At 39.1% G+C, this 27,143-nt stretch overlaps 1 protein-coding gene across 1 annotated transcript; it reads right to left on the bottom strand.

Moving 5' to 3' along the window:
* Positions 1–9: 9 nt before the first annotated feature.
* On the bottom strand, positions 10–26,763 carry s1pr2 (sphingosine-1-phosphate receptor 2). Its single transcript, XM_053492666.1, has 2 exons — positions 26,090–26,763; positions 10–3,042 (listed from the first exon to the last, which is right to left on the bottom strand). The coding sequence occupies exon 2, from the start codon at positions 2,932–2,934 to the stop codon at positions 1,831–1,833; it is 1,104 nt and encodes a 367-aa protein (XP_053348641.1). The 5' UTR covers positions 2,935–3,042; positions 26,090–26,763; the 3' UTR covers positions 10–1,830.
* Between the last annotated feature and the right edge of the window lie 380 nt (positions 26,764–27,143).

Raw genomic sequence — 27,143 nt, 5'->3', positions numbered from 1 at the left:
GAACATGTGTTTGCATTTTGTAGCTGATTTATTTTATATAAAAGTAATGAACAAAAACGTTTATGTACCAATATTAGTGTTTAGGATTGTACCGTTTTAACACAGGTAGCTCGCTACTAGACACACAATGCTATTGCACACAAGACATTTCATACATATACACATATTAGACATAAATACAATACATACATTGTCATAAATGCATAATACAAAACTTGTTTTGCACAGGGTTTTACACAAAATGGAAGTGATAGGCATGCTTGCACAGTCTTCATATAAAAAAAGCGAAAAACAAATAGCAAAAAAACGAACGAACCAACAAAAATTAATTGAATAAATTTGGAAGAGCTGCCAAAGTGCTTTCTCTGATGGTCAACAGAGGAAAAGACAGCAAGACAATTTGGGATGAACGTTTCATGTTTGCATGCTTGAGTGGTATGTGAGAATATTAATAAAAGATGAGGTCAGTCCTGAACAACAGGAAGTACCATAGGAAACACTAAACTTCCTGCCAGTGCAGGAAGTGTGGTTTTAGGCAAAGTAATTAGCCTCTGACCTTTGACATAAGAGCGCAGCCGACTCCCCCTCATCCGCCTGAAGTGTGTGCGTTTAGACGCCATGACACAAAACAATGAAAAAAAGAGGTTTGACTAGTTTATTTTATCCCAATGTCATGGGTTTCCATCTCTGCAACCTGCTGAGTTTCATCAGTGAGCTAAAACATGGTGATCATTTTCAAGACTTCACAGTGACATTACTCCTCGTTATTGTCTCAGACAGCCTCAATACTCAACAAGATGAAAACAATCAGTGTTCGGTAATACTGTCACAAGGAGAAGCATTTCGCTCCAGACACTTTATGCATACATTCAGTTTTAGGAGAACACAAAAACAGAAAGGACACGCTGCTGCAGCAAGGCTACAACATTGTCAAGACAAGTCCGGGGGATTACTGTAGGCCGGGTGAAACATGTCAGTGCCATTTCGCTTTAGGAAATGTACTTTCTGTTTGAGTCTTCCTTAAAGGAGTCACTTATCATAAAACACACACACATATATATACACACACAGACACACACACGAACAAACACAAGCAAAAGCCAGAGAGGCTGAGAGACAAGGGTTAATGATGAAATTGTACATGAATACGCCATAGATAGTAATCATTTATACACAGGTTATGCCATGCAATATAATGAAGTGTAGTACTTTGTGTCTACTGTACTTAATTAAAGGGGAATATAATGGAATACATACTATGGTTTTGCACCCATGGCTCATGAGGAGTGCAGTGGAGTCTAGCTATTCAGTACCTCCCTTTTCTTTTGTTAATCAGGTCTGCTGAGTCACTTCAGGACTCAACTGTTCATGTTTATGCAACATTGCCTTTGTTAGTTTGACTTACTCACAAGTCACAAATACATACAATCACAGATATGCTTAAAAGTGCATTATCTTAGACTTTGATTTAAGACAAAGTAAAATTAAAAAAGGTCACTGCCAAACGGCTAAAAAGGACGTGGTGACTAATAACGGTATCAAAACAAGTAAAAATTATATTCAGTGGAGGTCGTATAAAAAAAAGAGTGTGTCCATACTAAAATTGCAATACTTGCGTTTAGCTCCTAAGAGTCAATAAAAAAAGTGATTGAAAAAATTCACACAGGTCTGACTGCTTTGTAAAAAGTCACATGCAAACCTCTGTCACCTAATGCCTCCCTGGCCGACAGATTCTTTGGGTGTCTTTTGTTTGCGTGCCTAACATTTAAACACAAATACCTCAACTTTCTCAGGGACCTTTACAGATATAGTAAGGACACTTTCCCCAGCTCAAACACACGTTGTACAGTCTTGCATGATGGGAGTGGTCTGATGTTCATGTTTGCTCGTGCAGTGGTCCATCGAGCTCGAGCTCTTGAGCTGCATCAAGCAGCGTTCTGCTGGACGGCCGCTGTGGAGGAGCCCCCAGCAGCATAGCACGCGCAGGAACTCCCGCCTCATGTCCTTACTGCGCAGTGTGTAGATCAGCGGGTTTAGAGCAGAGTTCAAGGTGGCGATCCCAAAGAAGATTTCGGCCTGGCTGAGAATGGGACAGGAGGACATCCTGCATGAGGTGTCGAGGAGCAGGATACTGAAGGCAGGCAGCCAGCACACAATGAACACACCCAGGACAATGGTCACAGTCTTAAGCAGAGCGTAGGAAGGTGAATTAGTGGTTTCCTCATGGCTGGAACGGACGATTAGGTAGATGCGGACATACAGGATGACAATGGAAAGCAGGATGACGCTGAAGATGGTCACCACAAAGCAGATGTAGCGCCTAGAGTTGAGAGGCAGAACGGCCGAGCATCCAGCCAGATTGTTGATGCAGTTCCAGCCTATAATAGGAAGTCCTCCGATAAGAATTGAGGTGACCCAGCATGCCCCGATAAGCAGGAACATGCGGCAGGTCTTATTGGAGCCATACACCTTGACTTTGGTTATGGCAATGTAGCGCTCTATAGCAATGGCAAGCAGACTGAACACTGATGCGGACAATGCAATAAAAACAGTCCCTTCTCTTATGAACCACTGCACAGGCGTTAGCTTAAAAGTTCTTGATCCTGATAGAAATATATTGGCGATGTAGGCAGAGCCAGCCAGCAGATCTGAGAATGCTAGATTGCCAATAAAGAAGAACATGGCTGAATGGAACTTTTTGTTTCGGAAAACAGCAATGAGCACCAGGAGGTTCTCCAGAATAATGATGCTGCAGATGATCATAAAGATGATGTTGAGCAAGCTATGCCCATCTTTATGAGACATACGTTCATCCACATCCTGCTGGCTCATGTTCTTGGCACAGACATAGTGCAATTTGATGAGGTCTGAATTGTAGTACTGAGAATACTTGCTCTTTGTTGGGTCATCGATGCATTTTGGTAGGGACGCCATTGTCTCTCTTAAAGTTCACCCCGTTGTCTGTCTGAGATTTTCGGGGCCAGGAGACTGCACCAAGCCTAGAGTCACGTCTCAGTGGCCCAGGAAGTCCCTCTGGATTGCCTGCAGAATAACACAAAAGCATAGACAGTGAATATATACCATGTTTAGCAGCAAATCACAGTAGGCGTTTCCACAACATTAAACATAACTATAAAAGAATACAAACTTAATTTTTTTTTATTGTTCATCAGTTTAATATGACATAAAACACTTCAGAATGTTGTTATAGTAAATAAATCTGTGAGGGGGCAAAAGCAACTGAATGACACATTAGACCGCACAACAAAATGGTGATATTGATTATTTTCTTTGAACTGGTTTCCTTATACGCCAGTTAGAAGTTAAATGCAAAATCCCCAGTTGAAGCTGTGATGAAAAGTGTGAAGGACACATGATCTAAAGCAAGTATGAAGGATTTTAATTGTATTTTTGCATAGACTTATGTGGATCACACAGATGTTCGGGAGTCAAAAATAGCTCTAGCAGAGTTCTGGAATTTCCCTTTGAGAAAACGTTCACCATGCCAAAATCTATGCTAGACACACACACACACGCACACACACACACACACACGCACACACACACACACACATGCACATACACAAACACACTTGCGTGTACCAAGGTGATTGTCTCAGATCGTTCTTCACACCTCCCACATGTTGTAGGTAGAATAGGAAAATCAGAGTTAAAGGTGGTGTGTTACAAATCTGTTGACGTGATGAATAAGGTAGCCAAGGTAAAAAAAAAAAAAAAAAATCCAGACAGTATCATTAGTGTTGGAAAAAAATGCAAATGAATAATAGTTTTAGTCATTTAAGTCAGCATGCTGATAGGTTACAAACTTTTCTTTTGTCTAAAACCCCCTTTTATCTGAAAATGAGTAAAGAAACAAGGTGACAGACTGACACAAAACACCAAACCCAAGATGCTAGGAAATGTGACCTCAGCCTTTTCTCCAACAACAGAACTAATCTGTGTTCAACTTTGATTTCCTCCCGCTGCACATCTCGCCTTTCTGTCGCATTAATGCAGAAACAAACAGAACATTGCAAATCTTCGAAACAACAAATGTTTACTCTTAACAGTGTCACAGTCAAGTAGTTTTACACACCCTATCTTAACTCCACAGCCAACGAAACACACGTTATCTAGCATTCATTGGTCTGCTACCTAATTCAGTCTGTATTTATTATTTGAGTGTAACTATGCTATCGACTTCCCCTTCGCGGTAGCCACTGGTTTTGAATATCAAAGTCATGAATTTGAATATTGCTCTGTTTGATGGCAAAAAAAAAACGTTTTTTTAACCGATTGTTGCGAGGACATAGAGTAGTTTTTTCCAGCAGCAGATGGAACTTCCTATCAATTTTTTTTCCATGACGACAGCAATAATGAAGTAGGTCATAATCACGTAACTACTGGTTATTTAACATTCTGCTAATATTACAGTATCCCATCAAACTCATAATGGGGAATTTCATACACCCAAAGATTGATGTGGACGGTATTATTAAAACCCATTGTGATTATTTCAGAAAGCTTGTTCCATGTAAATTGGCTATCTAACTGCCACAATATCTACACAATGTGTTCAGGATGATCGGTTAAACAGCCGTTATTTTTTGCCATCCAAGTGAATAATAGTCAAATGACTGCCTTTATAAATAATTAAGATGCTTACGTAGGCTAAATCACCCTACATGAAAACATGCAGGCAAATGAAAAGAAAGATATTTTAGCATGATAGCGTGGCCTGAATATCGGTTTCAATTTCAGTCAAAAATCTTGAATAAAATGCTTCACTGATTATAATAAATGACATAAACTGAAATTACTCACAAAACCTAAGAATAGCTATTTATACTGCATTAAAAGTCAACACCTAAGTCATTTTTGTTCAGTGTATCAGAGTGACTCATGTGGAGTGTAGTAACTTATTACAGACAGTGCTGAAAGTTTGACTATTTAATATAAAACATGGTGCAAGTTTCAACTCTTATCTTACATGTGTACTCTTCACCAACATAATTAAATTAATGTTTGACACGCACAATGATAAATCAACATAACTTGGATTACTATAAGAAAATAATTAATAATCGAGTGGTCTGATAAAGCAGAGTTACTGTTACTAATCTGTTGTGGGTGGTGAAGTTGCACACAGAAATATTTTATTTCTTTTACACCATACCACGTAACTTTCATTCATTGTGGTGCACCCTAGACAGGTCATCTTTATTACTCTCTCTTAAAGTGAATAAGGCAATAAAAAAGAAAGAAAGAACGAAAGCAGCTCGTCTTGTTTCTAAGAATGTCGTCTGTCCAAGATTTTATTATGATGAATATAAAATTACAACTTTACCTCTGCCTGCTACAATGTGCTGACAGTGGAGACTCCTTCCATAAACATTAGAAAAAATCTTTTCATAAAGAAAGAAAACACCAAGATCTCAACATATCAACAATTACACACGTTTTTAAAACTGTTTATGCGGTCGTATAAGTCCCTGTGTAAGCTGTTGTGATATAAAGCTGTAATTTGGAAAACTACTGTCAAAGCTGCTGTGAAAGAATATTAATTGACACTTTCTGATGGAATCAGATTTCAAAAATTCAACAGTGCTGCGGTAAAGTCCAACTTATTTTTCAGAATAGGTCAACGCTCGTTTATGTTATGTTGTGGAGCCATGCTGCAGGGACGACTCTATCAAGCGGAATGGAATCTTAACACAAAGCAAGGAATCTGAAACATCTGCACAACACAGACAAACACACACTTCATATCACATACCCGCATGCATGCTAACATGTCAAGCGCACATGCACACACAGACATGCTGAACTAAAGTAAGCACAGCATGACACATGGCTCAAGAATCGCCAAACAGACAATAGGGTACAGTTGCATTTAGGTCTGTCGCACATCTGCAGGCCAGAGTCACTCCAGCCGTTTCCTGATCGAACAATGAACAATGGTCTAACTTCGGCACCAAGTGAAGATCAACGTAAACACATTCAAATAAACATATTTGTAAAATAATCTTGATCACACGATCAAATTTTTGGCACAAACAACAAGGACAGATATATTCCTAGACGTGAGAGCGTTTTTAAAATTCAATTGTTTAGAGTAAATGCTCTATGAGCATAACCTGGTAAAAATAAGCACGTTTTTGGACAACTGTTTAGGCAAACATATCTCATAGAAGACATGCACATAGAAAATGAAATCTAAAATAATAAGATAAAATGGTTTGGTTAGACCGTGGGCCCTGAACATGATTCCCAAAACAGAGACTGGGCCTGAAAGGAAAATACTGTAGCTGAATACTGTAGCTGTTTATCTAGCTGTAGCTGATAAATCTATGAAAAAAACAACAACAACAACAACAAAGTCTTATAGTCTGGGAACTCTAGTGTTCTAAACTTTTACTTCTGTAGTAGATCTTCTGTTGCTGTCAATCACAATCATTTATGCAAATTATTTCTCTGAAGGGAGTGAAATTTATCTGCAGGGCTGAAGAGGGAATGTTATGAAAATCTGATTAGTAAAACTTGAGCACCAAAACAGAATGTTTGGAGAAGGACAGATTAAATTTGTGAGTCGAAAGGAGTAACATCCAGCTCCAATATGAAACCACGATATATATGTAGCTGTTACTGCCATGCCGTAATGCTAGCCGTTTAGCCAAACCTTTGTAAGCTAGCAATGCTACGCAACATGACGTTTTTTGTTGTTTTCTGAATCCCTCTGAGCTGATGAATGTTTGTAATATACCTATTAGTTAAAAATAACCGTATCTTAAGTCTAATTAGTTAAAATGTAAAACTAAGAATTTAAATCCAGACCTACAGGATGTATTGTTACGTTTGGGTTTAAACATTTTAAATCTATTCAGTGATACAGGTTTGTGTCTCACGACCACAGATGAGTGGTGATTCCAAAAAAAAAAAAAAAAAAAAAAAGGCCAGCATGTGACACTCGAGATGTTTAACAGCTTTGCTGAGCTGTTGCTAAGTAACCTTGCTTTTAAATGCCTTTAGATATACACATGTGGACTGGTTTCTCCGGCGTTTCTCAGATCGTTCATTCTGAGAAATTTTCGCTCTCACATCTTTGGCCCCTAAGATTTTGATTCAAATATAGCTTTACATTGAAGGGGACCATAACCACAGGCTTATAGGGTTGTGCCCTCATCATTACTGTGCAGACAGAACTCAACAAGAGCTTTTGCTAGCGTGTGAAACCTGATGGGCTGGTTTGTCTGTGGGGCTGCTGACATCTCCAGCCCTGACAGCAGACCCCAAACCACACACACATATGCCCGGCAACCGCCCCCATCCAAAATACATACTCATCCACTAAGTCTTTACCAACATTTACAGTGTATACAACACATAATTTATATATTTATCTCAATGAATGATGTAAACCCTAAAATCTTTTAGCTGTAACATGGTGTTTTGTGCACATTTTACCTTACATTATCCACTTGTATGCCTGTGTATAGCATATCACGCAACATGCTTCTATCTGTTTTTGCTTTTATCTGTTTTTATCAGTTCTCTTTTGAAATAAAGATCTTGATCTCGACCACATGAATAAATATAGTTAACTTACAGTAATGAACCCTATTCTGGAAAAATAATGATTTAAAAGTGTACATTCTCCATCTCGGTTCTCATGCAAGAACTAAGTCTGCTACTAGAACTATAAAAAGGCCAGCGGAAGTCAAGGTGCTGATAGAACTAACATCCTGTTTTAGTGCAGTGAGGGGGGGGGGTGAGACAGACAAGAGGACGCACTCTCAAAGTGTTCCAGTTATGGGACAGGAAATAAAATTCAGCAGAAAAAAAAAGTTAAACTCCCTTTAAACTAACAGGTAGAAAAACCACATCATGGCAGACTGCACTTTTGCGGGTTGCTCCCTGTGTTACTTATTTTTGAGAACTGAGAATGTGAGCCAAAGTGGCGCCTGCCATGTGAACGTAAGCACATCTAGAGAACAGGACTTGTGTTTGTCCTCCCTATTGATGTGACTAGAGACCAACATGCTGTGAAACCTGATTCGAGGGCCTCAGTATGCATGCTGATTTCCCCGCAGTCCACTGACAACTTTACAAAAGGCTCGGGTGTTTATGTGCTACTCAGCAACACCTGATAAGCCCCAATTAGCTCCTGAATAATTCTAACCCCGATGCACATATGCAGCAAGCTGTTGTATATGTCAGCTACACCAAATAATCTCTTGTACCTTGCACCGTCTATTTAACTATGCATGCATGAAAGCATTACTGCAGCCTCCCTGACCACACACTGATTTAGATCTTGTTTAATAACATTTAATTAATTACCACTAACTGCAACAGCTATAATAAAATACCCAATGGATCGTTTTCAATTCCTCTTTTCTTCCCTGTCCAAAGATTTATTACACACTTACTTCATGTACTGTGTACTGTATGTCTGTATTCTATGCATGTGCCACAAAAAGCATGCATGTAAATAACACAATGTACAAAGAATAATACAACCCGAACAAAGCCAATGACCTTGGTTTTTATTCATGATAGTTTTACCATAAAATGACATCATGCACTGTCTCTGCGGGTTTTCTCAAAGTCTTCTAGTTTCATCCCACGATCCAAAAACATGGCATTAAGTGTTTTGGCTTTGCTTAATACAGGTATGAATGTGCACCTGCGTGGTGCCCTTTGATGGATTGGTTTCCCAACTAGTAGGCTTTGGATCTACTATGAAACAGACCAGTATAAAGCTGCCACTCATACATACAACATCATTTTATTATACAATAAAATCATGCTAGTGTAAATAGTATATGATCCAGGAATACAATACGACTAACACTTATTGGATGTACTGTATGCACGCACTACTTAGGTATACTATATGTAGTGCAAAATATTCCAAATGAAACACTATTAGAACAAATTACAAATAATAATAAAAATCAAACTACTAAAATCATCTTTTACAATGTTTCCATACATCCTTTTGATAAAAGCTAGCTAAATTTGAAAGTAAAAGTACTTTCAAAAAGTACTTTTTTTGTTGTTGTTCAAATGGCTTGAAAAAAAAAAGTTAATAATAATTAAATTAAATATAACAGTGCAGATCGTGTGAACCTTTGTTCTGACAGCCCTGATGTGTGGGCGTGTGCATGTGTGTACATGCACACGTTTCAGTTGTCCCTTTCTCCTAAGTCAGCCGTCCATACGGCGTGTAGACGTCTCAGTTGTGCAATGATTTATCTCGCACTACTGGGCTGTGTGTGCTGTTTCAGTCCTCTTCAATGTAAAAAATCTACCTTCGTTCTCTCTTAACGCTGTGATCACTCATATCATCACGTTTACACCCTTCCCACCTCACGGCCTTTAGTAAAGCCACAAAGCTCAGCACGACCGTCGTCACGTAAGCAGAAAGATTTGTAAATGAACAACCACAAATATCAAACACACTGGGGGAAAACTTTGTGCCAAACTAAATTTAGTACCTGTAAGAGATTTCTTTTAGATTTATGTTACACAAGCGAATGAAACAGACAGTTTAAAGAAGCTTGAGCTCCCATACTCTGCTGTACTGTACACTGTCAAATGTAATGATATTGATTCGAGCTACGTAATGTAAAGTATATGGAGCTGAGAGCACGGGGGAGGGATAGAGAGTAAAGGAGAGCGAGAGAGAGAGAAACAGGAGGAAAAGATCCCATGTGAAGGACAAGGCCGCAGAGGGAGTCATAGGTGAATTTGTGTGACCTTAGCTGAGCTGATAAATTGTAGTGCTCTCTCTCTCTCTCATGCTCCAAGGCTAAACACTATCACGTTATCAGCACAGTATCAAGAAGCTGTCATTCATTCACACCTCCCTACTGACCTGTCCCAAATACTTCCCCTCACTATTGACTGTTCCAAAGTACCAATCATTTATCATAATGTTAGTTTTACACCATAGCGTTGTTGAATTCTCAAATCTGATAGATCAAAAAGTTTTGATTACATTTCTATAACGGCAACATTTCTTCTAATGAATATTGGTTTCCAGGGTAACTGCTAACTCGCCAGGGCTTGTACAGACACAAGCATATACAGTACAGTACAGCACAGTATATTACAATACAGTAGCTATGGATATTCTAAGATCAGAACAAGTCGTATAAAAATGTTTAGGTAAGGTATTTATATCTTGTATGTCCCCCTTGCCCGATTTGGCAGACGAGGCTACCTTCTTCTATTACTTATTGGTCCAGTTCTGATGCTCATATAACAGCATGGGAACTGGGCCCGATCTACGGCTATCATTCTCTCATAACCAGCATACACTTTTTTACCAATTTGTGGTACACTAGCACTTGTGGCAAACCTTCACTCCGCACATGCATCAATGAAACTTAGGTGACCCATAAGGCCTGCTGTTTCGGAGACGCTCTGTCCCAGTCATTCAGGTATCAGAATTTGGCCCTTACATCCTTGCACTTACATTTTTCCTGCTTTTAGAACATGTCCATTAAAAACTGACTGCTCAATAGTTGCATAATACTGCATTTCTCACCCCCTGAAATGATCTAGGAGCTTATGCGCAATAGGCTGATCAATTCGCCGCAACTGTCAAATATAGATATATTTACAGATATCTTCTTCTGCATCAGCGCTTAGTAACAGTAAGTACACTTGCTTCAGCACAGAGGATGTTGGGCTTTCTGGTTTCTTGGTTACACAACAAGCAACAGTTTGTTTTTAGTCTGATTATGAGAAAAAGAGAAGCTATTATTGGTATAATGAAAATGCGAACATGTGCTTACTTTAAATAAACAGTTTATTTAATAAAGTACGATGGCATTTTTAAATAAATAAAAATCTGTTCGATGGTCAATTGCTGTGGTTTAAGAGAATGAAAGCATATCAAAGTGTCTTGTGCTAAAAAAAACCAGCCAAAAATCAAAGCGGCAAAAATAGGTGATAAGCAAAAGTGGGCAGACACTCTTCAAAAGGACACGAAAGCTAAATAGAGGAAAATATCTAAGTAAAGCGAGTAGCACAAAGGTGAACAAGTATATCGACAGGACGTGTGCAGAGAAAGAAATGCATATCATGCAGAGCAAATCAGCCACAGACAGAGATGTCTAGCTTGCCGTCTCTTTCCCATCCGCTGTGTTCGTCTAGCACAGGTAGCAGAGCAGCAAGAGCGGCAGATACGTGCAGCATCTCAATGTTCGTACAGGATCCGTGCGCATGCACATGCACGCAGGCACGCACAAACACTTCTCAACATGGATTAGTGCAAATAAGTCACGCAACAGGCTTTAAAAAAAGCAGAATTTTGCAATGACCTTCAACCTTTGCCATTATTCCAAGCAATGAGAGAAGAGTTTAGTCTGTGTAAAGGTTTGAAGTGGATGCTCTTTCACTTCTCCCTGACTGACGCCACATAAGAACCGCAGGCATCAGCAAGTGCATTTAAATGCTCACTAATAATACATTACTCTAAAGCTATCTGATTTCAGCAGTTACCATTAGTCAAACGCTCATTAAGCAACACACTGAGACATCTGATCATCTGATTTAAGCCATTATTGGATTTCAAGACACCTGGATTTTAGCTTGGTAATCAGGTTATTCAGTGCATGTATTCTGGTAATCTGATATATTCCTCCTTTTCTGGTCCGCTAATGCACACTACGCACTCTGGCGTGATGCCTTACCTAGACTCAACATGAGTCTGTGTATGACTTAAAGAGTCTTTAACTTAACATGACAAATGCAAATCAATGCAATCGAATTGGATAGTTGGGCCTCAGTACACTGGTTTCCCCAAGGCGATACAAACTTTTGAACACCATGATTACGATGAGCTGTTTAAGAGCAACGTATAATCGTATATAGTTTAGTAGTTGGATGCTTGTAAGGTCACACACACCTCTTCCTGTGAAAGTAGGCAATTTTTTTTGTCCTGTTTAGGAAGAAAAAGATGGTAGCTCTTGAAAATACATAGCACTTATTAAAGACATCGCCATATGCAGAAAGAGAATTATTACAAAATTTTGGGTAAAAAAAATTATTACAGCATCTTAATAAATAAATATATTAAATAATAAGATTTTCTTTAAACCTTTCAGAACATCAAGAGTATAAAAGACATATCGTGAGTATAAAAGAAAGTCAATGATTTACTCAAAGCAAAGTTTAAAAGTGATGTTTTTTAAATATTTAACGTATATATACATAAAACTGTATCGTGAAGTCATTCGTATGGCATCGATTTCACAGCTCATGTGCAGCACACACCCGGATATACATATAAGGACTGGAAGCATAGAACCTACAGAATATATTTCATCACTGTGAAACCTCAGCTGGCAAACTTGGAAACTTATTCAAATTACTGTGCCAGTTTCTAACCATTGAACCATCTTACAATCAACATCTTTCTTATCTGAGTAGGTTTATTAGCATGTTGCATTTGCAAATTGACCACAGAGGTAGACACGTTGCGTGTTTAAAAGAGAAACCATTAAATATTTGTGGTTGCTGTGTGTTAAAAAAAAAGCATGTTCACACTAGGCCACTTCCTCTTCCACATGCTCTAGCAAGGACAGTTTAATTGCTTGTATGACACAATTTTGTATTTTAAATGATACGAATCAGGCAACTGTAAGCAAGCTGTAACGTTAGATGCATCCATTCAGAACGAATAAATAAATAAATAAATAAATAAAAATACTATTGCATTACACAAATGCATGTGGTACCTAAGTGGTTTCTGGTGATGACCTACAGAAGGGCATGCAATTTAATTCCTGCATTGCCAAGCTACTGTTCTCGGGCAGCCTGTCTGCTCAGTTGCATCCTCTCTCAGCTGTACGGCAGCTTGAATAATGTATCAGTCTAACAGGTAACTGTTCAGAAAAAACTAGTGCGTGACATACCGTATATTTATAAAATCTGCGCACATCCCACAACCTAACACATCATAAGCAAACAACATACTACTGTGTATTCGTCAGATTCAAATAAAGCCAGTCGCTCAGGAATCAGGTTATTCTCTGTGAGTATATTCTTAATCAGATTAATTAGTTATCATCCTTCCTTTTCTTAAATCAAATATTATCACATCGGCATAAAGTTTCTTTCCATCCCTTGGATAAAATCAGTTTTTTTTTTTTAAATGTACGTTTTGGCTGCTATTCATGTGCATGTTGTCTACCTGCTGCAGCTCTCCTTTGTGTTTCCTGCATTGTGGTGCGCTCGGTTTACTGGAAAGTCGTGTATCATTCTCGTTTTACGTTTGATGTACTTTACATGCACGCTACCGTGCAGCAGTTTCCTCTGAATTGTGTCGTACAACATATACACGAAATAATCTGTCCCGATTTGAATGTGCGGAAAGGTCAAAAGAGCAAGAAAGATGTAGAAAAAGTATTCACATAATGGAAACTGTAGCAAATAACAGCAACAACAAGAGACAACATTCCTCTTCACTTCACTTTTCTCACCTCTTATCAGGAAGGCACGACTGAAAGCTACCACAGACGCTGAAAATATACACAGGCAAAAGAGCTGAGCTTGCAGAAGCATAAACATACACACGCACATACGTTCAAACTGAAAGAGGAATCAGAGACTGTAAAAATGAACAATGCAACAACCAACACACACACACACACACATACACATCCACACACAGTGACAGTAGCGAAGTTATCAAATTGTTTGTGCCAATATTTATCTATAATGCTCTGGTGTTGCACATGGGACGTTAAAATCATAATTAAAACCGGGACTTGTGATGGGATTTCTTGTGAGCGAAGGCGTAAAAGCGATCGACATTTACAGATGACTTCAGGCACAGTACGATGACTCTTAGCCGCAGAAAAACGTTTAAATGGTGGGAACGCTTTAAAGAAGGCCATATGTCTGGGGATGATGAGCACAGCTGAGATGCCTCTGCAGTCATTCCTGTGAACGCTTAGCGAGTGGAGGGACTGATCCTTAAAAATTGATGGATAGTTTTTGCCAACTTTGCGGAAGAGACGCATCTGTCTGTGGGAGCTGTACACACAATTGTTCACCAACACCACTTTACAGGAACTTGGCCGGGATTTATTGCCACATTCACCATACAGTCCTGACCTCACTCTAAACCATTTCCACATGGTTTGAACCATTAAAGGAGTTCCTGGGAGGCCAGCGTTTCAGGCGTTAAGCAGGCAGGTCGATCATAGTTCCAGCGGGTTCTGTTATCCTACACAATCGAAAGACATTGGGCTTAAGCTTAATTGTGGAACCACATTTTATTATGCTGGTTAGCGAGTAGCGCATTGCTGCTCAATGCACAAAATCTGACTGCTCACGGTCAGTTTTGTCAAGAATGACTATACACCAAGATTTAATAAGGTATGTGCAGAGCCAGAGAGAGAAATAGCAAGATGAAAGAAAGACAAAAATGTGAGCAAATCAACTCTGGTAGTGCATGACGGAAAAGATCTGCTGCATGTGATTTTTCAAAGCTGTGCACTACAAGATAACCACAGACTCCAGTATCAAGACGGCAGAACATAACGTTCGTGGCTTTGTGGCAAAACCTTGCTTAAGACTGCAGCTGAATCTAAAATTAATTATCCTCCATGGATTGTGTACCTTGAACTGGTATTCATAAACAGTCTGTCCCTAATGTTGCATAATCTCATAAGAATGAGGCAGTAGCACCACAACTTAAAACTTGATGGCCTCTGGTAAGTAATTCTCGAAAGTTTTGAAATTTTACACTGTTAATTTTACTCTTCAGCTTTTTCACATGAGGTGAAAAAGTTTCAGTTTAGCCACAACTTCCTCTAAGGCCTAATGAGAAATTGACACATTATTCATGACGCTGCCTATCAAATATCCTGCCGGTTGCAAAAGTGTTCACCCCCTCACCATGGTTTTATGACTGAGAAAAAAAAAAAAAAAAAAGATTCCTACGTTTACCATTTCTGTACATGAAATAAAGAGAGGATTTGAAAGCTTTTTTAGAGGATATGAAAAAAAGGTTTAGGAATGAAAGTTAAAGCTATAAAGTTTTAAAGTTATAAAAAAATTCTGAAATAGTAGTGATATATTGAAGTATACAAACGTAACAATCAGAACGAAGGGTGTAAATATTTGAATTTTTTTAACAGTAAAAAACCCAACATTCTGTAATCGGTAACATTCCTTTTTTTCTAATACAAACTTTTGCACTAGTCACTGGCTTCCATGCACAATTACATACTCACTTGTGAGTCTTTTTTATGGTTTGTTTATTGCTGTTGTTTATTTGTTGCCTGATTCTTTGCATGTGGGTGCCAGGAGACAGGAACAAAAAGACATGGCTATGTAATGATGGACAGCAGACTTGAAGACTGACAGTTTCTCCAATCTGACCAATGGGACGAGGGGCAGTCGAAGTAGTTCTTTGTTGGCTATAGTCCGGTTGTGAAGACCACTCACAAGACATAGAGGCAAAGACGCAGCGGTGAGACCTCAGCTCACTTCCTGATCAAGTCAAATGAATTTATTGCCTTAGGTTTGCTTGACACGGGCCGTTCTTTTCTGTGCCAGCTATGCCCAAGAACATTATTTGGCCCAGAGATACAGAGCAGAAAACTGAACTAAATTTAGTGATGAATATTTTTAGGCACCTCTCAAATATACTCAACTGTGACTTTCTCACACTCACATCCTCCCCCACATACATAAACACATGCTGGCATGCTCGTTTCACAGCCATCCTCTAGTTCTACATAATGCTAATCCTGTCCATCTATCCATGCTCTATCATATTTTTCTGCCTTATCAGTGTCAGTGTCAGGAAGAGGGGAAGAGTGTACAGACGGGCACCCACAGAATCGAAACTATTAAAACAAATAAAAAAGCACTCATTTCTTCAGTGCTCCTGATAACAGCACTCGCTATCTGTCTCATGCTTTGCTGAAGAATGATGTGAAAATAAAACATGCTTATCTCTTTCAGTTGAACAAAATGAGTCAAGCTCCGATTTCTTCTTCTTTTTTTTTTTTTCGTACTTGTTGCGACATGTATTGGAGAAGACACCAACATAAAAAAAATCAAACATAATATTCCAGTGAAAAACTGTCCTTTAAAAAGCATTACACAGACACTGTATATGCAGTATACGGTACACCAATCAGCCACACCATTATGACCACACGCCTAATTATGTAGGTGCCCCTTCTGCAACCAAAAGAGTAATGCACTGTTCTGTGTGTTCTGACACCTTTCTATCAGAACCAGCATTAGCCTTTTGGTAGGTCCTGAGCACTGCAGATCAATAACAACTACCAAGAGCTGCAGATTTGGAGTTGCTCTAACCCAATCGTCTAGACATCTCAACATGTCCCTTCTCACAGTTGCTCAAATCCGTACACTTGACCAATTTTCCTGGTTTCAAAGGACAAAATGTTCCATTGCTGCCTAATATATCCCACTCACTTCCAAATGCCATTAAACGAGATATTGCTAGTGTGACATGGACCAAATTGTAATATAAAGGTGACTGAGCCAGAGCAGCTCCAAAACTGCAGCTCTTGTGAAATGTTCCCAGGTATTACTAAATAAATGTTTGGTCAGGTATTACCAAAAGTGGTTGAAGGAAGGAAAACCAGTGACTTGGTAACAGGGTTGTGGGCAGCCACTGCTTATTGATGCACATGTGGAGTGAAGCCTGGCCTGTGTGGTCTGATCCAATAAAGGTGTTGACAAGGTTGATGCTGGTTCTGATGGAAAAGGTGGGGGGGGGGGATGGGGGACTACACAATTTCAAGCCGGTGTATGTTGTGTGTGGTTCGAGTAGGATTTAGTTCAGGCTATTGATATAAAGGCGGTTAAAATTTAGACAGTACTGTTTTACTGAAACACACTCAATGAGACAGGAGAGTGAGAACCACACAGATCACGGTCTGTCGATCTTATCAGTACTGTGCTTTAAATGAGTCAGCTGAGACCCAGATAAAGAAAATAAGCTACTGAGAGAGAGTGCAACTGTATAATCAGTAGATAAGCAGCTGGTGCTGCAAATGTTTAGTTATGTTTGTAGATGAGTTTGATGAGCTGCTAGAAAATTTCCCATGAGCAACTACTTAGAAAAATGTTGCTACTTTATGACAGAATAAACACCTAGAACAACAGGAACAACTTGTAACCCAATGATCCTTTTAGTTCATATTATTCAAATAATGACCTTAAACTTCTGAAAAATCTAGGCTAATTTGCAATCAGAGGCAGGAGGCAGAGGTGTGTCATTTAATTAAGGTATTCTTTATAAATCCTGAATAGTAATTAATCTACAGATACGTATGAAACGAGTCTTTAACTTCTATCCATCCATTGTCTCTATAGCTCTTGAGGCCCTGGAGGAGGAGCTCAGGGCACAAGGTGTGGTATACCATGGATGGGGTGCCAACCCATCGAGGGGCATAAACACACACACTCAGACACACAATCGAACACTATGGGCAATTTGGAAAAAACATCATGCCTACCATGTCTTTGGACTGTGGGAGAAAACTGCAGTACTTGGAGAAAACCTGACAAGAATAGGGAGAATGTTTACGCTCCATGCACACAGCCTGGGGTGAGATTCGGACCCCCAACCCTGAAGATTCGAGGTAACCATGTTAACGCCTAAAACTATGCATAGGCACATAAAGATATTAAAAGACAAGAGTTGAGCACTTGGACATAATCGGAAATGAAAACCATTGGACCAACGTTATAAAGTTGTTATTAGTCTGTTTGACTGAAAAACAAGTCGACCTATAAATAACAGAATCTAATCTGTTCTATCACTGTAAATACAAGAACTGAAAGTTCTGCTATACTAATGAGTAAGGACGTACTGACTAATTTATTTCATTATTTATTGCAATAAATATGTACTTCCATGAAATTAATTTTACATTATAAAGGGGTATCTGGCTGCAGAACCCTTGCTGTAATTTATTTGACAACTGCAGTAAAATAAATGGCACGACATGCACGAGTGCAATGCAAGAGTGAAGAAAGTTAATTCTGAACCCATCAACAGGTTCTGTGAGTGTTGACCACTTTGGAATTTGGAAAAGGAGTTTAAATATGTTTCAATTTTAATAAATGCCTGGTTAAGTAGCAGTAACAGCCTATTGTCGAAACCTGTTCACATCCGTGCATGTGTGTATTTTTGGTTATCACTACGCATACATCTTATCACTGACCCGTGTGTTAGCCACTGCCCAATTTGGTGCGCAGAAAACTGACAGTCACACACTTGCACATTCAAATTCACATACCGAACTGCTCCGTTTACTGGAAAAACACTAGGGCCTAAAAAGATAGTTATATTAGAATGTCATTATTCTGATCAATCTACAGGTGTGGATTTCTACACTGAAACAGTTTATTCAAAATCTTTTAAACGATTTTATGCAAATTCATTGTAGTTTCATCTGCCTTCTGTATAGGGCTCCACAAAAAGCATTGCATAATCTTCAATCTCCTGTTTCAACATGTGACTATGCAATGATTAGGCCACACAAGTCAACGGCAACAATGTCCCAGAAGAGCACAAAACCCAGACTCCAGGCATTCTCATGTTAAAAAGCACAGGATCCATCTTCGACTGCCCCTCATGGACATTCATGACTTCTCATTACCATCCGGATGGGTCTAATCCCATCACAGAGGGCTGGACTGAAAGGACGGGCTCGACAGAGACAGATCAGAAAGAAAGCCAGGAAAAACCCCCGACTTTCTCAGGAACATTTCATGAACCATCCAACTTTTTCTTCTCTTTCTGCAACCCAACAGGAGGGATCTGCACGAGCTTCTCCAGCTGCACAAACAAAAGCAGGGAGTAGAAACAATGCATTGAGAAAGGGGAGGAGGGGAACATGCAGTGTCCTCTTTTCCACTTCTACTGCTTTACCTGCTCTTGCTTTTCAGGCCCTCTGCAGCCGAACCACTGTAGTACTGTAGGACCACGAAGCTGCCGACAGCTTTAGACCACAAACTCCAGGGTCAGATAAAGCACATATAGCCACAAATTCATCAGAAAATGCTTTATGACTCCATGCTTCAGTAACACCAGAGACGGCGTCCAAGCCTCTTTGCGGCCAGGAAAATGGAGAACATTATCACAGAGTGTGGGAAATAACTAGACGCAAAGCATTTTTTATGCTAGCATAGAGATTGCACCTGTTTTTCCTTCCCCTCAAACTGTAAAACTGTGGTCGCACAGATGGCAAGCTGTCAGGATACATGATGTTCGACTTGTTAACACAAACCATAAAGTGTCGCGAACATTTTAACTTTTAAGAAAAAGAGAACTGAGGGTATTTGACATTTAGCCGTGATGACTCATTCAAAAAAATTTCCACAAAGTAAAAAACCCACAACTTTTCAATCCGTCCATGTGGCACAACATAAGACTTTTGATTTTTGTTACGAAATTGAACAAAAACAAAACAAAAACTCAATCCGTTGTTTTATATCAGACATCAAAAACTCCTACAACCGAACTTAGTCACAGGCACATTAGTTAAACTATTAACCTTTTTCAATTTATTCCTTTGAGGGACCCCATTTCACCTTTTCACCTTATGTTGTTATTTGGACTGCTTTTGTCATGGGTTTGCCACAGCAGACCATCTGATCCACAGATTCGACTTGGCACAGGTTGCACACCGGATGCCCTCATTGACGCAACCCTCCCATTCAATCCGAACTTGGACCGGCACTGCATCCCGTTGGCTGGGGTTTGGGCACTGGCTGGGATTCGAACCCGGGCCTTCCAAATAGCATGCGAGCCACCTACCACTCATTTATATTTAGGCATTTTGGCAGACGCCCTTATCCAGAGCGACTTACATTTTTATCTCATTATACATCCGAGCAGTTAAGGGTTAAGTGTCTTGCTCAAGGGCCCAACATGGACAACTTGGTGGTCGTGGGATTTGAACCTGGGACCTTACATATTATGTAGAACCATTGAAAGGTGGTATCAGGCAGATACAATTAGAACCCCTTTAGGTGATCAAGAACCATTGTTAATGGAAAAAAGTTACATTTTAAACCATTAAAACTGTCTTTTACTTTGAAGGTGCTCTGTAAAAAGATAAAACTAAACTACATGTTGTAGCTAGTGAAGAACCTCTTTTCTAACCAAAGGAACCTTAAAAAACAATTTCCAATGATTTAAGAAACAGGTTATCCAGGTTATTTCTTTAAGGTAACCCGTTTTATGTAGAACCCTACATTAGTGAAGCTTCATATCAGAACCTTTTACAACTTGCACCCCTTTAGGAAACTAGGGATACTTTGTTGCAACACTTTTTTTGAAAAAAGCAAAACAAAAAACTATTTTTTGTGTGTTAATCAATAGTGCATGTAGAAGACAACATCAAGTGTTTCCTTTTCAGAGAAAATTACAAGTAGAACCCTGTTTACGAATCTAAGAATCCTTAACAAACCTTTTTTTTTAAAGTTCTTTAGATTGTTCCACTTATTGAGGGAAACAATTAGGTTTGCATGTACAACAAGTGTTTTCAGTAATGCATACAAATAGGACCATGAAAGGAATATAAGATGAATAACCAGATCAAAGTTTATTTGTTAAGCAAAAATAATTTATCTAATGTATAAATGTGGTTAACAGCAGAGACAGCGAGACCTTTGAAAGCAAGACCATTGAAGGCTCTCCCCTTTTTCTCATGAGTTGAAAATGTGGCCTGTCCTAAAATGGCTAAAGTTTTTCCCTAGCTAGATCCCTGCTCAGTAAATATTTATAAAGTTTTCCCCATGGAGCCTGGGCTACATCTGTCTGCGGAAGCCAGACAAATTGTCCTGGGTGTCTGTACTGTATACAGCATAAATTTCAGGACGTGTTTTCAATGGTCCCCGTGCTAAATGAGCGCATGCTACTGTTTATAAGACGGATGTGTCAGACGGTCAGCAGGAGACTGATAGGAAGAGACAGGCAGTTTGTGCTTTTGTGTGCGGGAGAACGGTGCTTGAGCTGAGACTGTTTCTGGCGTTCCTGGGACGCGCCCATTTCTTGGCACTAAGGTTTGAGACAGCCACACTGCCGGCTGTGAGTTGTGACTTGCTGAGAAGCAGCTTCATGTAACAGAAGGCGTTTAACTCGCTGCAGCTGCCACACCCAGGGAAAAAACAGTGATTCTCAGTCCAGACATGCATGCTGGCATCAAAACCATCAAGGCAGCGAAAGCATAATGGGTCTTGCACCACTTCAGACATTTAATATTAAGCAAACCACTATGATTGACCATGAAGACGATAATGAATGTTAGAGCCGCCACGGTTGCATATCAATTATCGTTATATAATGGACAGTGAGCAAATGCGTTATGTCTTATTATAATTATTGTATAACACATGCTAGAAATGCACATAAATATCTTCAGGCAATAATACGGTATTCCCATGCTTAGAAGCAAATTTCCATCACATTCAGGATTTATGACTTTCTTTTGTTTTCAAAATTCTCATAGGACTGACTGAGCTTTTAGACCTGAACTCCACGAGAGAGAGAGAGAGAGAGAGAGATGGAGGAAGAGGAGTGAGAGAGGATAGCTCCTCCCACCACGTTACATGGATCCGCCCTTAACCTTTCGTGTGACCAAGCCCAAGAATCCCACACATCCAGTTCCCACCACTGCACTCCTCCTCCATTCGTTTATCCTTCCGCTCACTCGTACATTTGTTTATTTATTCGCCTGTTTATTTAGCCTTCTTTCTCATGCACTGGTTATAAGGATTTTTCAGACAAATAAGTGATCTGGTTACCTCATGTGACCTTTTACAGACCTGATCTTTAAAATCTAATTTTCCTCTGGAACAGTGTGTCTTCAGAGAAGAGTTGAAATGCAGGTTAATAAACTTAGGTGGCCGTTTGCAACCACTTTCTGTAACTTGTGATTCAGAAAGTTAGAAGAATAAAAGTGTGAGTAATCTGTCATGTGCTTAGTTTAACTTTAATCTATAGCCTAATTCTCAGAAACAGACTATTACCAAGTCATATACGGCAAGCAACCAACAAATATTTGCCATGCTGTTTACTCTTCGCTAATCATTTTTTACCTTGTTTACATTTATTTACCTTAATCAAACACAGTTATCTCAGTTGAGAGGTTGACCCAGTGACACAAATTTAGGAAAATCCTCAACAAGAAATACTTACTCACTAAAGAAGGTGTGACCTACACCCGTGAAAAGCAATTTTTATCATAAACCAATCCGGGATTTTTTTTTTAATAGTTATAATAAATGTTGTAGAGTGTCCATGAAACAAGGTTACTTTTTCACATACATTATAGTATTTAGAAACAGTATTTCCCTGTCTCTTCACCTTGAGACAAAAAAAAAATCTAGTTCGTTATACCTTTCAACACAACCTCTCACATGACCAGCGAGTGTCATAAATAGTACAGCTTTACAACATGACACTGGAGACTCCTTCCAATTTAAAATGCTAAATGACTGAAAACCTCACCAACATCATGTGTAGCCAATCAACAGTGCAGAGGTATAAACATTAACAAAATACTGTGATAAATAGCTTTTATCAAGCATTAATCAAGCATGTTATGCTACGTTGCCGGAGACGCTCGATCGATATTCAAGTGTGACGTGAAACAATTAATCAGAGAGCTGAACTTTGCCAGACAGTGTGACATTTTATTCCACTATCTGCAGCCGAATAGATCTGCTGATCTAAATCTTCAGGAAACACAACGTCCATGACCTTAATACGGATGAGAGCAGCAAGCATTCCTCATATTTGCTATGACATATGTACTTAGCGTAAGAGCTGTTACATGACAAAAGAACTGTATACAAAAGAACAGAAGGCAAACAGAAAAACTTTGTTTCCTCAGAGGATTAATCTAAAGAACACTTCAGGGTCATGGACAGACTGTTTTTTTCCCCAGAACACTTCACCCCTATACAGGAGGAAAGTGGCTACTGTTTCCTTAATCTAAATTTGAATACACGAGATTGCACGAAAGCATTCTGTTCGAGTGATTTTAATGCATCAGTTGTAAATGTATATTTTACATAATAACTTAAAGCATGTTTAGATTTTACTTTCTGCAACAGTTTAATTGGTTATAATTTCACAAAATTAAATTTAGCAGCAGTTAAGTGCTCTATGGTTTGTTCCTGTGGGGGAAATCCTTAAGGGCCTTATGTGGAACCTTAAAAAAGGTGGTTCCTTACAAAACAATTATACAGGTAATATCACTTTAGGTAAACACATCAACTTAAAGGTTACAAACTTAGTTTGTAATTTTAAAGGAATACTTATATGTTCCATGTTAAATTCTACAACAGAATTGTTTCTTATCAGACAGAAATACAAGTAGAAGCCCAGTAGAAAGCTTAGAACATCCCTGAAATGATCACACCCTTAAAATGGCTAAACTTGGGGAAACCTTAGAGAATCCTACATTGTTTTCTGTCAGACAGCATTATATCACAAATATAGTCTTTTGGATTTCAAGAACATTAGCTTTTCAAATAACCTCCAAAGAAGCACATTTTCAACACATATATTGGAACATATTATTCTTAGGGGTTCTTCAGTTTATTCTTTCAGGGGAACTGTAAGAGTTGTTTTATGTTTAAAAAAAAAAAAAAAAAAGATAAAGGCCTTTAAAAAAAAGGAAACATTTTGTTTTTTAATAACTAAGGATTAATTGCTTAGTAGAAGCGATCTATTTGCTATTAAAAAATACAGCTAAAGATTCTTTTACACAAAGCTTTCAAAGGATCTTTTAAGTCTCCTGAGTGTTTGTCTTTTCTCTAATAATGTCAGAACAGATGGACAGGTCACGATGTTACAGTAGGATATTGAGTCTCATTGTCATAATCTGAATGACATTATATGTGACTTTGCAATAAGGGCCCTCTGTCTGTACACCCAGATGTTTCAGGCTCATCAGAGTATTGGGTGTTTAGAGTTTGAGTACAGGGCATATCACAGTGTAATTCACAGCTGGGCTTCTCTATCAACGAAGCCTGTGAATGTTCGTTGTCAGCAGTCAGCACAGACGGCACTGTCGCCTTTTTTCGGCTCTAATGAAGCATGGAGTGACGTGAGGCAAACACAGACAGTAGACTTTAGATATTAAGCTGAAGAATACACCAAAGAATGACCTGCCAACGCCTAAATACGACACTCTGGCCATCAATAGAACCTCATTCAACACCTGATATTTCTGCCTTGCTTCATCTGTCCTCTGTCCTGCTGGCCTTTTGAACGGCTCTTATCATCACATCTCATTGTTTGCTTTTCTCTGCATCGCATACACCCGAGTTTATTGTTTAAAAAATCAGCCGCAGATCCTTATGGGAAAAGCAAGGCTACAAACTTAGCACATACACAAACACATTCTCCTCCAGAGTCTGTAATGGCCGGAAAGACGGATGAACACCTTTCAGTGATGCAATGAGTATTTCCTCCTCCATATCAGCTTATCTGTAAACTAAAGAGAGGAATCTCGTACTAGAAGAACACCTCCCCCTCCCTTCCTCTGCCCTCTCACACTCTCTAAACCCTGACATGCTGGGGTACCAGTGGAGAAGAATTAACATTGTGCGTCCAAGGTCACCTGTTTTGACCAGCTCTCCAACCCTGAGTCTGAGTACTCACATCCAACATAGATCTTACTCAGAAATAAGCTCGGGGTGAAAAGGGAGATGGAGACACCTGAGCTCTCAAAGACGCACAAACATTCCATTGTCTCATTTCACAATATTCAATTGTTATGCCCGTCAAAACAGCACACAGGGGACCTGCTTGAGTCTGTAACACTTTTGTAATCAGTATTGATAGCACAGAAGGTGTGGTTTTGGTGATGCTTTGTACTACTTGGGAAAGTGGATAAAAAATAAGGATGTCCCCTACTGTTCTGAAACTGAGACACTGGACTGGCTAATGGATCTAATTACCCAAACCTATCCATTGGGATATTTTATTACATGGATCTTGCACGCACGCATCAGACATGACCTCAGACACGTCTTTATGGCACTTGTATGAATTTATTCAACCAGATTACAACAAGTGGTAGAAGTGGTCACAATTAGTGGCCAAGGCTGACGGTTTTGGAATAAAATCATCAGCTAAGTGAGCAAAAGCACTGTTAATATGATGTCAAACATCAGAATGTCATAAGGATGTTAGATTTTCACTAGTATCAGGTATTAGCCAACACCCTCAGCTGTATCAAAATTATGAGAAGTAAATTTCTGCATATAAAAAAAAGACAATTATGCATGGCATGATCTTTGGGAGCACTGGAGCGCTCGGGGAGTAGGATCGAACCCTGACACAAAGGTATAATAGATCCTTTGTCTTATTAATACATCCTTTAGGAACAATACAACCATTGCGGATGAGAAAATCCCCCGAAACTCCCAGTGCATGGATGAAGGGATGAAGGGGAGGGGATGGGAGCGTCTTTCATAGACTGAATAATGTAGAGCAGCACCCTGCTATGTGTGTGTGTGTGTATGTGCATGTATATGTGTATGCATGAAGGGGTGCCACAGTCCATTCTGTTCATAAATGAGTGACCACAATAAACAGCGTGTCGTAAAGGACCCCCTTTTTAGACGGTTGATGTTTAACTGCGGACACGTTACACGTTAAAGTGTTCGCACATTAAAGGGCGCGTTCACACGTGTGGACAATAAAATGCGCGCGATCCTTTATAATAGCAGTTGATATAAACAATGTAAACAGAGTGTATATATAATAGATACATTGTTTATATCAACTGGTATAAACAATGAATATATATATAGTATCTATATAAATAATTGATGTGCCTATTGTAGTCTATGTTTTAACGCACATAGACTTACAGAATATCATACACATCGTAGATGTTTGTCAACAATAAAAACCCCGCGAAATATTGTTCCGCATTAATGATTCGCTCTAAAACATCTTCAAGATCTCATGTATGCTGTTATCATCATTATTATAATTATTATTATTATTACTACAACAGTTTATAAGCTATATATATAAAACTGCACTCACCCCATGTGAGATGCCCGGCGCAGAGGGGAACACAGCGATCTGCTTAAACCTTACACGCTCCTCGTTTACAAAACTCAGTCCGTGAGTGATTTCAGTCCAAGTGATTTCCTGATTCCCGCCAGCGACTCATACAATGAATCATAGACCCCAAAAAACCCCAAATAACACTACAAAAAGTTCAGCTTAAGGGTTTAGACAACTCCAGGAACAGCCATCAGTGGTTACAACCGCAGGTTTTGTGTAAAAATGCGTGCAAATAAAAAAATCCCTTGAGAAAAAAAATATTTTATAGTCCTTCCTTTAAATAATAATAATACATCTATTACAATTCCACGCGTAAAACTGATTTTCTTAGGTGAAACTCCACGGACCAGGCGAGGAAAAGCTTTCCCTCAGCTTACTCTGAAAACTGTCGGTCAGCTAGACATCAGGAAGGCGCAACACACACACACATGCACAAGAACACGCCCCACACACACACACACACACACACCTCCAGCTGCCGTGACCTGCTACCTGAACTAGCTTGTGTACTCAGACTAATGATCGTAGGGTGCCAAAAGTTATGCTACTCGAATATGTTGTTCTCAATCAACCAAGTAAAAGGTTAAAAATGTCGTTCTTTAAAGCGCTTTTATTGTTGGGTTGTATTTTCTCTCTCTTTCCCCCAGGGTCCAAATGAGCTCCAGATGTTTTTCTTCTTTCTTTTCTCTCTCTCTCTCGGTTTTTTTTTTTTTTGGGTTACTGTTCCGCCTCCTCCTTCACCTTCTCCTCTTCACTTCCTCCCTCAGCTCGTTTCTTGACTCAGAGTTCTGTAGTCTCTGTATGGAGGTTTTTTTTTCAGTTAAAAATCAATAAAACATAAAGCAACACAAGGAAGAGCTGGACTTAGGGATGAACTCTGGTCCTTTTTTTTTTTTTGAAAGGATCTCATTTGATAAAATTATAAAATTATTATATTATATCTCATTATAAAATAATAAGGCTCGGTTCACATAGAGAATAAAATAAACGATGGTGTTTCAACTGGTGCTTAAAGTCAGCCTGGTGGCTT

This window comes from Clarias gariepinus, chromosome 3, assembly GCF_024256425.1.
Source record: "Clarias gariepinus isolate MV-2021 ecotype Netherlands chromosome 3, CGAR_prim_01v2, whole genome shotgun sequence".
NCBI classification, from domain to species: Eukaryota; Metazoa; Chordata; class Actinopteri; order Siluriformes; family Clariidae; genus Clarias; species Clarias gariepinus.
Note: the sequence above shows the minus strand (reverse complement) of the source record. Positions and strands in the feature narration are given on the sequence as shown.